The sequence below is a fragment of the Aedes aegypti genome, chromosome 2, assembly GCF_002204515.2.
Source record: "Aedes aegypti strain LVP_AGWG chromosome 2, AaegL5.0 Primary Assembly, whole genome shotgun sequence".
In the NCBI taxonomy this organism is placed as follows: Eukaryota; Metazoa; Arthropoda; class Insecta; order Diptera; family Culicidae; genus Aedes; species Aedes aegypti.
This window is the reverse complement of record NC_035108.1, coordinates 206,337,505-206,354,445: the sequence shown is the minus strand read 5'-3', so window position 1 is coordinate 206,354,445 and position 16,941 is coordinate 206,337,505. Positions and strand designations below refer to the sequence as shown.

General features: G+C 38.0%; 1 protein-coding gene across 3 annotated transcripts in view; it reads right to left on the bottom strand.

Moving 5' to 3' along the window:
- The window catches only part of LOC5570322, a 63,112-nt gene that overhangs the window by 23,710 nt on the left and 22,461 nt on the right, over positions 1–16,941 (bottom strand). For all 3 annotated transcript variants that reach the window (XM_001653099.2, XM_021843822.1, XM_021843823.1), the window contains 7 exons: positions 14,619–15,407; positions 14,471–14,552; positions 4,771–4,883; positions 2,255–2,462; positions 1,985–2,189; positions 1,252–1,920; positions 963–1,188 (listed from right to left, as the gene is read on the bottom strand). In XM_001653099.2, the coding sequence (XP_001653149.2) occupies positions 963–1,188; positions 1,252–1,920; positions 1,985–2,189; positions 2,255–2,462; positions 4,771–4,883; positions 14,471–14,552; positions 14,619–15,407 (2,292 nt within the window). The remainder of the gene's footprint in view (positions 1–962; positions 1,189–1,251; positions 1,921–1,984; positions 2,190–2,254; positions 2,463–4,770; positions 4,884–14,470; positions 14,553–14,618; positions 15,408–16,941) is intronic.

The following is a 16,941-nucleotide window of genomic DNA, read 5'->3' as shown; positions in this document are numbered from 1 at the left end:
TTGCATGATTTCGGGATCCGAGCGCGAGCGAGTGCGATTGCTGGCTGGATTTCATGGGAAGATCAGGTGATTGTGCGTGTAAATCTTTGGACGAGCCACAGATCGAAGCTGTGAAGGGATACGAGCAACTAGTCGATGCGAGCTGAACAGCCACAAGCAGGCCATTCCGGAAGATCACAAGATCACGGTGACATCTGGATGATTTGGGTGCACCCAGAAGAAGCGTGAGTAGGAAGAAAAACTGCGTAAGAATGAGAAAGAAGTGAAGTAGGGTGCTAGGGCAGTGAGGATGTTTGTGGCTCGGAAGTTATAATAAAGCTTGCACAGTATGTTATGAATTTTTGTGGCGTTTTTAGTTGCTAGCCGGTCCGATCTAAGCCACTTTAACTCGGCAGAGATCGTCTCACAACAAGCAATCTGCAGTGATATTTAACGCATATCCGCCCAGCGTCCTAAAAATAGGACAGAAGCCCTGAAAATCCAGCGTCCTATAAATAGTACAGTACTTGTTGTGCCAATATCTTGAAAATAAAAAGCTTTAGAAGAAAACTGTTTTCTTCAAAGTTCATTCAGAATTCACTCACCAGGTGGCACACAGACTTCAACCAAAGTCGCATGTAGAAGTAGTATATGAAGAAAGCTTTTGGCGTACAGATTTAGTCAGTCCAGTGATGAGATGCAAAATTGGTGTCTTCGACAAATTTGATCAACTAAATAAGACCTATTTATTGAACACCTTATTAGTTCGGAAAACACTCCCAAAATGGCGCTATTGGGTAAACAATTTATTTGCTTTTTTGATGTTAGGTAAAAACATTATTTTTGATTTAATGATATTTGAATATTTGACCAAAATTTGGTTAAAATCGGTGTTGATCGATTGCACGTCTGTACTTGTTTGTGGAAATTTGGTATGGAATGACCCGTAAGAGAAATCACAACTGCGATAACTAGCTACTTACCAAGAAAAAGTGTTCCACGTACTGCAGCAGGTACAACCCACAGTCGGTGAAGTTGTTCTGTTGTGGCACCTTGACGCAATGGCCCGGCATATTTGTCTTGTTGAATATTTTCGCCGGTTTGTTCGGCATTTTGCTCTTGTACTCGCAAGTAAGGTAATCTCTCAGCGTAGCTACCACTCGACTCCGGGAAGCACCGGTCAAAGAATCGAAAATGAGAATTATTGGCCTGGAATGGGAAATAAGAGCATGTTAGCGATCGTAAACGCGAATTATTGAACTAGTCCCTTACTGTTTGATAGGCTGTTTGCTATCAGTTGGCTCTTCGTCCGTTTCCTCTGCATCGCTTGCCAGCTCGCTGTCATCACCTTCGGCTTCGTCACGTTCACTTTCATCGTCGCCGAGATTGATGGCTTCCATTTCTCGCTTCGAGACCGGTGTGATCGTGGTATTTCCAATTTGTAGGCTAATGTTTTTGCTCTTCGGAGTGGCCTTTTTCCGCTTGATGGGCGTGGGAGTATTGCTGTTCATGGAAAGTGGCATGTCCTGACTGGGAAAACATATGATGGCCAGGAACCAATGCGACTGCTCGTTTATGGGAATAATGATAAAATCCTTTTCGAAGATATTCTCCTTCTTGGTCCAACTGGCCACACGTGCATGTCGTTTCTGAGCAGCAGTTAGCTTTTGATCTTTGTCCTGTCCACGATGCCGTGTACCAAGGGTTGTCAACCGCTTATAAAAGAATGTACTGAAGATGTGAATTCTTCTCCGCTCCTCGTCTTTTAGCAGCTCCAATTTCAAATAATTGAGATAGAAATCAATTATAACGTCATTCAGGTATTGATCAATTGCCAAGCACATGTAGTCCTCAGTGTTGATGGAAATGCCGCCCTTTCCTTGCGGATAGATGAGAATTTTTCTAATTTCCGTAACATCGCCAGCGTTTCCACTCACAATGCTGCAAAAGAGAAATAGAAACATTAGTATTATTCAACCATTACTGCTTTGGGCAGCTAACTCACTTGTTGGAATTATTTTCAGATCCTTTATTGCTGCCGCATGATCGCATCAGCAAATCATTAGCATCACGAGCAGAGATTTCTTCGATTTTATCATGCGAAATAATACTCTTCACAATTGATTTGGACTCTTCCGTTATACGATCCATCACTAGGGTGATACGTCGATGGGTATCGTCCTGACGACTCACTGGATTGAAATAAGGAACTGAAATGCAAAGTACAGATGTTAGTGAAAAACTTATTATTTGACAATCATGGCAATTTTCTCACGTTTATCCTCCGGAAGGCCCATTTCAAGGCTTTCACGAATGAATGCACCACACGACGGTAAAGTATACAGGAACATGACGTTCAATGCCTTCGAGAAGTGAACTACCGCCTTGACGATTTCCTGCAGCTGCAAATCCAAGATGCATTTCTCGTTGGTCCGTTTCACATTAGGTGCAATTATACGAACACCACGAGACGACACTACCACCTGTAACGATGAAACAATACAAGAAATATTGTTGAATGTTGATTGGCTTTTCTACTTCTTTAAGGTATTTTTATCAAGATTTTTTATAGATCTGCATCTATCTGCATCGCAGGGGCCAAGAAAATATGGATTTATTTCAAATACAGTTACCATTCGTTAATTGAAACTCAAACGAAAAGTTGGGCCGCGTACGACATAGTAAAAAGCAATGAGCTGTGACAGTTAATGTTCTGAACATGATTTTCCAACGAAACTAATTAGGGTGATAGATACAAAACATTTGTTTGGCTCTGTATTATGATGATTTTCTCTAGGCTTCAGTTATTTAAATGTCGTACTCAGATGTTGTCTTCGATGTTGCCGCCCTTTCCTATCACCGATGCAATTATTCTAATTTTGATGACATTTTCTCGGGCCGTCTCAATGTTTACACAGCCAGTTTAGATTACCTACTCCGGTTATATTTTACTGGGTTTTTGGACTAGCGGAGGGGCACTAATGTTTTACCCATCCATACGATTCAGGCTTACATTGTATGGAATTCCGAAAATTAGCACAGAATTCTTGTATGTCGAAAATTAGTGCTTTTAATTTTGGTCATTACTAATATACTTAGTAAATCCAAAAGTATTTTGAGAGTCGCAAACAGGGATAACAAGTTTCACTTCTGCGGCACTTCGCATTCAGTTTTATATTGTGAGCAGGGATTGAATCCTGAGAAAATTGAGAGAATCTCTCACGTATCGCTCTCTGTAACTATCATAACATGCTGCACATTATGAGAAACTGTTTATCGTATACTGCTACAACTTTGATCAGATTAGGGGGATAGTAGTGCATGATAAAACCCCTCTAAACATGCTCCAAGCCTAGGGGACACTATTGCTATTGGAAGTTAGTGGATTGTTTATCGTGCCAGTAAAGAAAAACACCTACCCCCAACGGTAAACAAGCGAGAAAAATGGATTTTATCATCGCTCTCTCTTTGGGGCTCTCGCTCGCTGCTTCCATTTATCAGACTTGATACACCTTGCGATACAATGACGATCGTGGACCGCAACATATGGGATGTTTTTCTTTGCTTGCTTTGATCGTGCTTCGTGCTTCGTTTCTCCAACTTTACGAAATACATACCTTCATGCAAAAAACTCCAGAAATTCTTTGAAAATCTCTATTTCTGTTAACGTATGTGCTTCACTGATCATCAATCAGTCCGATCGTATTTTGACGTATGGATATTTTCAGATGTAAAACGTCTGAACGTGCCCGTTCGATGTGCAGCGGATGAGTGGCATTAGGTCTTATCCATTAGGTCGAATGGACCACATAAAATCTCAGATCGAAGGAAAACTTTCTCGTAAATCAAAAAAAGTGTATTCTTGTGATTTTGTTCAATGGTTTACAGGAAGGGATTTCGTTTTGTGTCTTCTTACGTAGGGAGCCAGACCCAATTCTTGGCACTTTTGATTCACTTGGGCAGTGGGGTTTTTTGAAAGCTACAGAGCTCATATTTCAACACAATATGCGTCGTACTAATGCGCTCTTTACTGCAAAGTTTTAGACAATTCGGCCGAGAAAACCCCCCATGCCAAAGTGAATCGTTAAAGTGCCCAAGTGGTTCTGCACCCTATATTGTGACATCTTGGGATATTTGCTTAAAATATGAATTGAATTTTGTTTAGAAACTTCATGGAGAGTTCCCTGAGATAGTCAACAATGTCACATTCGACCTTTAAACGGTTTTATTTAAAATTTCAACTGTTAAATAGGTTAGGAGAACCAATACAATGCGAAACAATATCGTTCACGAATATAACCATAGCGAATTCGCGACTTGTTTTCAATGTCAGAATATCAACGAGCATGTATCTTGATTCATAAGATGGAAGGTTGGGGGCCTTCCTTAGCCGACTGGTTATAGTCCGCGGCTACAAAGCAAAGCCATGCTGAAGGTGTCTGGGTTCGATTCCCGGTCAGTCCAGGATATTTTTGTAAAGGGAATTAAAGGCCTTTGGAGCCTTTATTCTAATTGTGTAAATAATTATTGGTTATATTATTTTGCAATAAATCTTAAGAAACAATTTTTTTGTGGAAAAAAAACTAGTAAAATCTTGTTAAACGATCCTAATGCCACTATCAAGAAGGAATCACTTGAAACTTTGTAGAGGGCGTGTGCTTCTAATGGCAAAATAAAACGTAATGCATCCAACACAGTTAAATTCGGAAGAACCTATTATCTGAATAGTATGCAGTCCCTCACATTTGTTCATCTTTACCCCCATAAAACATAGTATAAAATCTCACTTACCTTATCGGTAGTATCATATTTCAATGACCCGATCCGAATAGTACGGCACTCCAAATTGGTAATCAAACCATCCGGCATGTTTTTTATGTCGGTGACATCCAAGCGAATCAAATCTGTAAATTGAAGAGAAAATCAGAACGTCAGGGACAAAACAATCCAATATTTTTTTTCATCTCGATTCGTACCGCGTTCCCCCATTTTTTTGGTTTCCGATCCTTCCGGCTAACCCCAACCTTGGCGTCAAACCGAAAATTGCCCACAGAGTGAGAAGAGAACCTCCAAGAAGAAAATCACCAATTTTTAATCATGAATTTTCCACGTTTAGAATCACTAGCACGAGTCGAATTTTGATACGATTTTGATTCTCGTAACTCCAACCACAATTTGCAACCAGGGGAAATGCCGAAATCTTGATATTTTTCAAGATATTTCACAATTTGTTCTCTTGCACAGCCAGACGATGAAAACCATCAATGTCGACACCAAAAAAGAACTGAAGAACTTGGCAGAAGCTGAGACACGCGTGTATGTGTGTGTGCGTCACATTTTGAGCCAAACCAACATGGCCGGCATTCGGAGCTGTCAAAGTTTTGGCTCATTTTGGGCTCTTAGAGGGTGCTCTACACTGTAAGATGAAAGTACCCTTTAAAGGGTAAAAAAGTACCCTCTTTGAGATAAACTAGTTTAACTCATAAAAAGAGTAAACGGCCTGTACTCATTAAAGAGTAAAGGGCTTGTACGTCAAATCAACGCGTAAATTTTACCCATTATTCGAAATTAATTGTTTAGCAAAGTGGGTAAAATTCACTCTGTTTTATTTGCTCATACTTTCGTCTTTTTAAAACAATTTCTATCAAAAACTAACACAACAAACGCTATACGTTAGGCTACGTTATATGTATTTATTAAAAGCCATTTGAAAAATTATAAAAATAATTGATTGGGATGCTCTTCTTTCATAATAATCACCGAAGGAAAAAAAATGGCTGGATGGTGGTAACTTTCGTTGTCTGGAAGAAAATCCGGAAATAACGCTCTTCGGATTATGTGTCCTGCATCAGTTGGTAACTTAGTGACTGGTCCAAGTAGTCCCATTGCAGGCATTACCGTGAAAAAAAAACAGTGGATCTTTGATAGCGGAAGATTTGTTGCCTCCTAACTTCGTCTTCGATTCCATAATTTCCATTCTGAAAACAATCATTTTATCGATTAGGATTTGGTGATAGAGTTATTTAATTGTACTTACATTTGAAGTATTTTTGATGCTCTTTCCATTACTTTCTATCCACAGTTCTCGCTTCAAGACCATGAATGATTGATCTGAATCACTTCCCCAAACTTCAAGAAATTTTTCACCCTTTAATGGGTAAATGCTTTGAACTTTGAAATGGGAGAAAAATACCCTTTATTCAAAATTTGAAAGTACTCTTTATTTTGACATTTCCATATAACAAGAAAAAATGGGTATTTTTTCCACATTAAAGGGTAATGTCGAGTTTACAGTGTACTGCCATTTCTCGCGTAACAATTCAAAAGGGCCAATCCTCAGATCGTTGACTCTGAGAAAATTCGATTTGAAATTTATTCACCACATTTTCAATTCCTATTTCTCAATATTCAAATCAATCAATGTGATTTCTTGCTAGTTGAGTGACGATGTACTATTACTACACGCTAATAATCGATTTTATTCTGAAAGCTGACAAAAATGTGGAAAAAATGATGAGTTTAAATGCTTGGCCCATTTTCGATTTTCAACAAAGCATGGGCCTTTTTTATTGGCCAAAATAGAATTTTATTAGCGTGCTTGGCCCAAGGCTAGGCCTCTTCGGTTTTCAATGAATGAGCAAGAGAGAGTCATTGGCCTCTCACCATGCTAAGGCCAATGACAGTTAGCGAAATTTTCCGATTGTAGGCCCTCTTGATGAAGCGAGAACCGATCATTGGCCTTTTCGAGCGGGGGCCTATGAATGATTTGGAAAAAAGTGGTTATTGGCCGTTTTGGAAATCGAGTTTATAACGGTAAGTTTTATGATTATGTTGACAATGTTTGCATAGTTTGTGGGTGTTGGGAGATACTATCGAATGATATCAAAACCCGATTTGTTTACAATTTGATCATTGGCCCTTTAGAATTGTTACGCGAGATTTCTGGATGAAATCTCGCATAACAATTCAAAAGGGACAATCCCTAGATTGCACAGCGATTTTTTTGCCGATTGATAACCGAGTGTGTAGCTCGATGTTTAAAACCAAGGAATGGGCTAAGATAAAAAAAAATCAACACTGGGAGTTAGAGAAGGATCTCCTCTTCAGCATTTTTAAATACTCGTTCTATTCCGATGCTCAGTAACAACAAGCTTCACGCTTGGTAATCAACTGAGAGAGAGGAGACAAAAGATTGCGAGCTTCCAAAAGTCAAGGGAACCTGTCATCAACTGTCACTGAAAAACCGCACATTCGAAGGGCAGAGCGTGAAAAACCGTCAAAATTCGACCAAACTAAAACTGGATGTGATTGAAAATTCAGGTTTTTTTCCTGTGCTATCGCATATAAAATCGTTGAATATTTGAATATTGTCGATTGAACTCATATTGCTTATGAAATTTTGTAATTTTATGATCTTTTTGATAACAAATGGAATGTGAAAATGGTTTTGACCCAGTTTGTGCTCTCTGAACCGTTGTGCACAACCCAAACATGAGAAGAAGAAATCAAAGAAGCCAAGAAAACAAGCCAGTTGTCAGTGAGCTGTCTCCTCTCTCTCAGGTAATCAATGGCTAGATCATAAATTAAGCGAGAATTGAGCGAAAATACGAAATAACAAGTCGAATCTAGTACACGACACTGAAGCCGGCCTTACAGTTGAGGTCAAAATGCGCGTATCTGTCAAAGGATACAAATTCTAGTGGAATTAAATGGTATAGTACTAAACTCGGTTTTTTCATCTACAAAATAACTCGCCATTTGTACGTTATATTTTAAAAACCTCATACACACAGTACCCGATTTTGACATCACTCGTTTTTAGCAGTGTGTCCAAATTTGTAAGGAATTTCTACACAGAGATTTTCATTTGGGAATCTCTCAGGAATTCTTCTAAAGATTCTTACAAAAAATCTCAAGTAATGTAGAACTTATTTTTTAGAACCACCTAGAATTAATTCTTTGATTTTCTTCAAGGTTTTCGGTTCGGATCTCTTCAAGAATTCAGCCTTAATTTATCTAAGATTATTTCCAAAAATAATTCCAGAGATTTTTAAAGAGATTTCTTCAGAAATTTCCCAAGGAAGTTTAAAAAAATGACCAAGAAATTCTTACAGGAACCGCCAGGATGACGTATATGCTCCCCAATATTAGAATTTCAACGACCAGCCAGGTGATAATAGTGAATTGCAATGAAATTAACATATGTATTGAATTCCTCAAGAAATAAAATTGAGTTGAATATTACTTTTCTGCTTTTGTTCTTATTCTTGCTGAGAACAACTTATCTGGGAAACATCGCTAGTCCGAAGCTACAGTTATTCGGTAAAAAAATACCGATTGTTCAGTAATTTGGACAGCTGCCATCCCAAACGCAAATTACGGATGGTTCGGTAATCTTTTCATTTACCGAATCGATTACCGATCGTTCAGCTGTTGAAATTTCGGTAAATAAATTACCGACGTCGGTAATTCGTTCTAAGTTTTTAGGTTATTAGTTAACATGTTATTTGCAATTGGGTGAAATAGACAAATTTAAGTGGAAGTTTGAACAATTATCTTAAAACTAAACCTTACATATACGTCGCAATCGGGTTAAATGCACAAATTGATGTGAATTTTGCAAAAAAGTTTCACGTCTTCTCGGTGAGAATCGAACTCACGATTCCCAGTTTGCTAGATATGCTGCGTTACCGCTACGCCACGAGAGGACCCGTGAACGCAGAGGTTAATTTGAATTCGATCTCAAATCTATAATCACGTGGTCCTCTTTCACAAAACGTACCTCTTTCGGTAGAATTAGATGCACATCCAACCACAATGCTTTCTATTGACTATGCAATGCGTGGATGCAAGAGCGCATTATTCATTAGGTATTGAAAGACCTGCGTTCTCCTCTAGGCATAGCGTATACAATAGAAAACGTTTGAACTTCCATTAAAAAGGAATTAATGGAAGTCCGAGAGATTTTTCTGAAGAAAATCCTGATGTAATCAATATGGAACTGCTAAAAAAAATATTGGATAAACTATATGTCAGCAGAGCACTTGTTCCTACAGGGATCTTTGAAGAAACATTTAGACCTTTTTCATAGATCATTATCCAGAAAAGTTTCTAGAATATATATTGAAAAATTACCAAATGAAACGAGATGCATCCATGAAGCAATTTATATAGGCATAGTTAGAGGAATTACAGGATAATTGTTGTAGTATTCACCCTTAACCTATAGGCCTGAGTGAAAGAAATAAATCTAAAACGACCTTCCCTTAGCGAATATTTAACGCATTTCAATTATTTTTTGCCTGTATACTCGTACACATATCTAGTTTCTAAAAGTGGCCAGAGAAACTCGGGTATGTTTTTGTTGCGGAAGTGTACGCCTCAAATTTATTATAAAGTGGCCAATATTTGTATCTAAACATGTGTGCCAAACTTATAGAAACGCATTTTTGTGAACAAGGAAGACTTACGGCTTTGGCACCATTCGACTATTATCGAAAACCAAATTTCAAACGCCAAATACACAGTATTTTTCTATCAAAACACATCAGTGGAAACATTCAGATGATTCTTTGTTCTGCCCGCTTTCCGCTGGCGAGATTTCCGAAACTAAACAAACGATATCACCGGAGATGTCATCAATTCAAATGAGTACGCCTCAAAATGCGACTGATTTGCAGCTGCCGAAGAGATTCACCAGCAGTTGTAATGGAAAAGTTGCCGAAGAGAGTGAGGCTGCCGACAATAGTCACACTGACAAGGGATGTTCGCAGCGTTGTAGAAACGTTTCCAAAAGCATTTTGACAAGTCTGTCGGTGTGAATCGATAGAGGATTGAGCAACGCATAAATGTAAATAGACAAGCATGGAATTTATCTGCTGATGTCCGAGAAAATTACAAAAGAAGCACGGCATCGGCTTTAGCTGCCGAGAATACGTAAGTTCCCCTATTATGTTTGATCTCTACTTTTCCAGAATTAAAACGGTTTTGTATTCATAAAATCTATTGCTTTATTGTTCTTTAGGACATTATGTCCGAGTAGCCACATCCGGTACATTCTAAAAGGTCCGAAACTCTTCATTTGTTGAATATCGATCTTAATGATTTATGCAAATTGAAATGATTGATTGTAAATAAATAAAGATAACTTGGCATGTACTTTTGGGAACTTGTAATCAGAAGACACAGTGTGTTTGTTTGACAAATTGAGAAATGGATTTGTGAAAAAATACGCGTTCTAGTGGGACTCGAACTTACGACTCCGTGTACGCTAGACCGGCGCTTTAACCAACTAAGCTACAGAACACCTTATGATTCTGCGGAATAGAAATCCAAACTGAATCCGAGTACTAAGGGGCGATTCATTAATTACGTAAGACAATTTTGGTGGTTTTTAGACCCCCCCCCCTCCCCCCATAGTAAGATTTTTTGTATGAAAATTAAAAATAATTTGTATGGCGCGTAAGAAATCTCAAACCCCCCCTCCCCCCATAAACCCTTTGCTAATTAATGGACGACCCCTAACTATGAACACATCTCTTTTCGCAAATCCATGTCTCTTTTGGACTTGGATGCCAAACCATCAACACGCTCACGTTTGTATCTCCCGATCGCAAGTGAGAGCGAATTGTTTATGGATACTTACGCTTTACAGCCGGCATGTCCCAAAAAATAACTGTTTTTTACCCGACTTGACCCAGTGACCTACCGGAATAACTCCAGCCACAGGAACATTCCCGAGTTCCTCTGGCCACTTTTAGAAACTAGATATATGTACCAGTAGGTATACCGACAAAAAATATTTGAATCCGTTGAGTATCCGCTGAGCAATTAGGGTTTAAGTATTTTTGCTTTCACAAAGGCCTATACTACCCATACTCGCATTCCATTTATATAGGAAACCCCATAGAATATGGGACTGTTATGCGAGTATTGGCAGTATACGGGTTATTGAACTTTTGAAGAATACATGGATAATTTATTTGTCTAGAAAAAATATATATACATGGATGAAATGCTGGAGAAATCACTGGAGGAAATTCCTGGAGAAACTTCATGAGGTCGATTCATTGAGAAGCTCCCAATTCCTGGAGGAATTCATGAAACAATACCTGGGATAATCCATTGTAAAAGGAATTCACATGAAAATGGTTAAAAGAATTACTGAAAAAATTGCCTTTGGCTACACGAGAGACCATGCTGTTTTCCTATGATTAGTCTAATTTTTATCATTATCATCGAAACATTGCAGAAGCAAGTATCGAGATTTAGCGACCAATGAAGCTAAAAATTGTGTTGGGTTGTGTAAGGTACCGTGGGGTAAGTGGGTAATGGATTTCGCATAGTTGGGATTATTCAAATTCTAGAGACCTTAAATTAAAACAAAAGGGGTCGTGTATATTTTTTGGCTTGACTCTCACCAAATATAAGCAGTATACTGAAATTGATTTTTATGTAAAATTGAAGATAAAAGTACAGAACAAGTTTTTGAAGAACCTCTCCTTACTTTTCACTTGCCCCACAGGTGGGGCAAGTGAAAAGTTTATCGTTTTGACCAATAAATTCAAAAACTAACAGTTACATTCACAATTTCCATTACCTTTAAGGCGTCCCACTGAACAATAACATAAGTAATATGTAAACAAAGAAAATTTTATTCTTGTTACTTGAATTTTCTTCTGTTCAGTTATGTTTGTTGAAATGATTCGACAACATTATAATTGCAACATTTACAATGTTAGTTCTTACATCATGGGACAGCAATTGCATTTCTAATCTCTAGATTTTCCACCGCTCATTATTTGTTTTTAAGAAAATCGGATATGACGTCGGATAACTCTTCAAGAGAAATCAACCGAAATCCTTCAATAAAGTATTTAGAAACTTTTTTATGTGGATACACCTATACCCCATTTTTTTTATGTTTTGAACTAGCTTTACATAGACATTCCACGAGATTTCCGTGCGTTCTCTTATATTGGAACCTTTCAATCAACATCTTCCTTTTAATCGGCTTTCCGAAGTAAACATATTAATATCGTATTATTTGGCAACCTTTTTTTTAGAGAAGTTTCATGATTTGGCCATGATAATAGCATTTAACGCTTTGAGTATAGTGTTTCTTGAATTATCAGCACGTTCTGTTGTTCTATGATAATTGCGAACCTTTTATACTTATAGCTACCTATAGAGAAAATACAAATTCAATCTCTAATGAGAAACTTTTCACTTGCCCCACGTGACTAGAAAGTTGACAGTGTTTCAATTTAGTTATTTTTAGGTCTATGTCAAATTAATTCTAAAACTTTTTTTTATTGCAGTTTAAAACTGTCAGAGGGGACAACTTAGAAGTGGTACAGAAAATTATTTTTTGCAACTTTTTTTCTACAGAAAATATTAAAATAAGATTGCACGCCGCCAACTTGTTACGGAGTTATAGTAGACAGGTTAACAATATTTCGCTCTATTATGCAATAATGGGTGAAAAATCTCAGAAATCTCTTGCCTATCGTAATGTTCTCAATGGCCTCAAAGATTTACGCATGAGTTTAAAACATTAATTCACATATTCATTAAAATATTCCAATTATTTTCACTTACCCCATTTACCCACTTGCCCCGCGGTACCTTATATTAATAATAATATAACAACACTCTTTTTTTTTTCGTGACATACAAACACCATTCCATTTTTATTTATATAGAAATGTTAAAAATCTAACTGATGCCAAAAAAATGATGAATCTTTTTTTTTTGTCAAAATTTTCGGATTATACAAGGTTCGCAATTATCATAGAACAACAACGTACTGATAATTCAAGAAAAACTATACTCATGGTCAAATCATGGAACTTCTCTAAAAAAAAGGTTGTCAAATATTACAATAGGGTGCAGAGCTACTTTGGCACTTCTATGATTTACTTTGGCATGGGGAGGTTTTATCGGCCGAATTGTCTGAAATTCTGCTATAAGAAGCACTTCAACATGACACATATTATGGCCAAATATGAGCTCAGTACCTTTAAATAACCACACTGCCGAAGTGAATCAAAAGTGCCAAGAATAGGATCCGGATCCCTAATTATATGTTTACTTCGGACAGCCGATTAAAAAGAAGACGTTGATTGAAAAGTTCCAATATAAGAGAACGCACGGAAATCTTGTAGAATGTCTATGTATAGTTAGTTCAAAACATAAAAATGGGGTATAGGTGTATCCTCATACAAAAGTTTCTAAATACTTAAATGAAGGATTCCGTTTGATTTCCTTGAAGAATTATCCGACGTCATATCCGAATAACGAACGGAGGAAATTCTACAGAGCAGAAATGAAATTGCCGTCCCATGATGTAAGAACTAACATTAAAAATGTTGTAGTTAAAATGTTGTCGAATCATTTCAACAAACATAACTGAACAGAAGAAAATTCATGTAACAAGAATAAAATTTTCTTTGTTTACATGTTACTTATGTTATTGTTCATTGGGACGCCTTAACAAATGTTAAAGGTAATAGAAATCGTGAATAGAACTGTTAGTTTTTGAATTTATTGTTCAAAACGATAAGCTTTTCACTTGCCCCACCTACTTTTTTCTTCAAATTTACATAAAAATCAATTTCAATATACTGCTTATATTTGGTGGGAGTCAAGCTTAAAAATCTACACGACCTATTTGTTTTAATTCAAGGTCTCTAGAATTTGAAGAATCCCAACTATGCGAAATCCATTACCCACTTGCCCCACGGTACCTTATATGGATTATTATTTCGATATATGGAGTGGATCTTGAGATTTAAATAGATAGAATAATGATCGTTAACTTCTAGTGTGGGCTAAAAGATTTACTGGAGCGAATTCTGGAGGAATTCACTTAAGCATCTCCATAGACATTTTAAGATTTTACGAAGGACTCCAGGAAGAATTGCTGGCGTAATCTTTAAATAAATTTGTGAAGGGATCCTTGGAGAAGTTTCTAAAAGTATTCGACCCACTTCCAATGTGCTTGTTGAACTTTACGATCAACCAAGTATACACAAAAAACATGACGAAAGTTGAACGGATTGGACAGGTGTTTGCCACAAATCTGGTACGAACTAGAAGGCAAGATGGGCTGGATGGATGGATTTTCTCAAATGACGGTACCAGCTTATAAAAGGGAGGTATAGGGAAGTGAAGAAAGTGTTTCAACTGAAGCGTCAGAAAGCATGCAACAGAGAAACATGAGCAGATTTTTTGCAACGGTAGATGGAGAGCAACTAAATAATGTGCTGATATCCGTCATTTGAAATGTCCAAAGGGAGAACCTGCTGATGATGGCCGATAGACTGTTGGTGGCAGACCGGTTGAAGGAGAATTTCGTCGAAACTTTGTTGTGTTGTGTTGTGTGCAGTGGAAATGTATCGAGAAACAGAGTGAACATATGCTATAACAGTCAAAATGAGGATCCATCGGCTTATTATACAAATTAACTTAAAATATCGATATTCCCTACCTTCTATTTTATCGGTTTCCTTTATAACTGGTTCGCACTTCAGGGGTTCACGCAATTTGTCAGCAACAACTGAAGTCTGAGCCTGTAGAATAAAAAATATTTTTTTATCATTTTACATGCAAAAATGTGTGAATAAAGCTAAATCTACCTTTTGTTCTGGAACTGCTACTAATTTGCTACCATTCTTGGATTTATCACTGGGTTCATGATCCTCATCATCACTGCTTAGGGTAAATACGACCGGTTCCACATCATGATATTTGGACGAAGCACTTCTTCCACGCCCTCGACCACCTCTACCACCAGAAGCGCCACCTCTTGCCATTCCCCGAATTGAGAGCATGCTACCTAAGGACGACCCCGACGGTTTCTTCGTTAACGTAACGCCCTTGACCCCTACTATCGAATCCCGCTCGCCGCTCCCTGGCCCTGGCTTATCCGCCGAGTACATCATTTTACCGTGAAGCGGTGTAGAAGAAGCCGTAGGAACCAACGGAGGTGGATGAGGAGAAACCATTGGTTTGTCGGGCTCGGGAACCCTCCGAGGTGGTTCCGTGAATAGCCGTTTACATCGTTGGCATTTTGCGTGGTCGATTCCGGTATACCCACAACCGTGACATACGGCTAAGAAACCATTCACGATTTTAACCGGAGGTTCTTTCTTGGGATCAGATTGATCGGCAGCAGTCTTGGGGGTTTCTTTGGTCACCGTAAGCTGCGGCGTTTGAATATGCTGAACTGGCGTCGCAGGAGTCATCGTAGCCCGGAATGAGTCGTTGAAGCGATTTGGCTGATGATGGGAAGGCGTTTGTGGCAATTGCTGCTGATGTTGGGCCTGTGGCGGCTGAGGAACTGCCATCGGAGATGGATGGTGCATTTGCGGCTGCTGGTGCAATTGTTGTTGCTGTTGCTGCTGCATCATCTGCTGCTGGGCCATCTAGTGAAAAAAGATATAAGTCAATATTAGTTTATCGATCGATCAGTTTATTATTGTTTTTATATTTCTGAATCATATCTATTACTAATGCACGGCGTGCTGCAACGCACTTTTAAAGCAGCTTTTAACTTGTGTGCCACTGAGCTTGAGATTATATTGAAATGTTCAGAGATCACGTGGTAATTTTTTTTTATTTTCAGACCCAACCCCCTCTTTGTGGTTTTTAGCCAGAATCACTCACGTTCCTTAGGATTCATGTTAAATAAAGCTATATTGAAATTTGAATAAAGAGAGCAAGAGTCATATCGAGTATTTAACAAATTTGCCTCAGACAAAGTAATGCTATCTTTCTCCAAAAGCCACTACTCCGGCAATCCCATTTCTAGGAAAGCTTCTGGCACATATTTTAACGTTTAAAACTGCCAAACTAATTTTCAATCAACCAAATTTCGCCCATTTTATTACATCGCATTTTTTCTAGTATTTCATCCTGTTACTGGAGAGTATCCAGCTTTTATGAGCGCTAATTGGTTGCTACAAACGAATTTGCTTTCTGGTAGGAATCAAACAATTAAAAGCAGTGATTCCCAAAGTGGGTAACTTGTACCACAGATCTGTGCTTGTACTAAACTTGACTAGTTAGTTCCACTAAACAGCTCGAAGATTTATTATTCCGAATCGCCATTTTTTAAGGCTTTGGATTCGGTAAAAAGCGTTCCCAGAATCATTAAAAATTTACTATCTATAAACATCTGAAACTAAATCCCAACAGAAAAAAAAATTAACGAATCAAATCATATCAAATTTGTAAAGCATAAAGTGAACGAGAGATATATCGATAATCGCATTTAAGTGGAACTGAGATTTTTTGATATTGAGCCTGTAATTCACGTAGGATACCATCACATGTGCTATTATAAATTAATGACCAGTATTTTTTTGTAATGGTCATTTATAGATATTTGAAGAAATCGGACAGATTTGTTCGAGTAATTGACCTGTGAACTTGATCATTCAATCAACCAGTGGCGTTTCCCTAACCTCAAATCTACCTGTTCCACGAATAGAAATTCTTGAATTTCAGCAACAAATTGGCATGTAATAAATAGAGATTTGTTAGAAAGGACGATTTCAATAATTATCTTTTTGATTTATAATCTAAATTTGCCGAAATTGTCATTTTTAGAGTCGTAGAACAGGTAGAAAGTGAGGTTACGAGTCGCCACTGCAATCAACTTTAGTATGATGGCGTAGATATTAGCTTAGCTTAGCTAGCTTAGCTTAGACTGACTACACATATCAATGGTTGCTATTCCGTGATTGACCGAAGTCAGTGAAAATGCACAAAGAATCAACTAGAAGTTCGGCTGGGATTGGCCATAATCTTCTTCAGTGTGCATAATTCAGTGCCTCTATTTATACAGGGTCAATAACGACGACGGCCACGTCCTTGCAGTCAGGTGGGATTGGGGGAAGGAATGTTAGTGTGTAACCTTTGCTTTTTGGAGACCGTGTTTGCCTCTGCATCTCCACA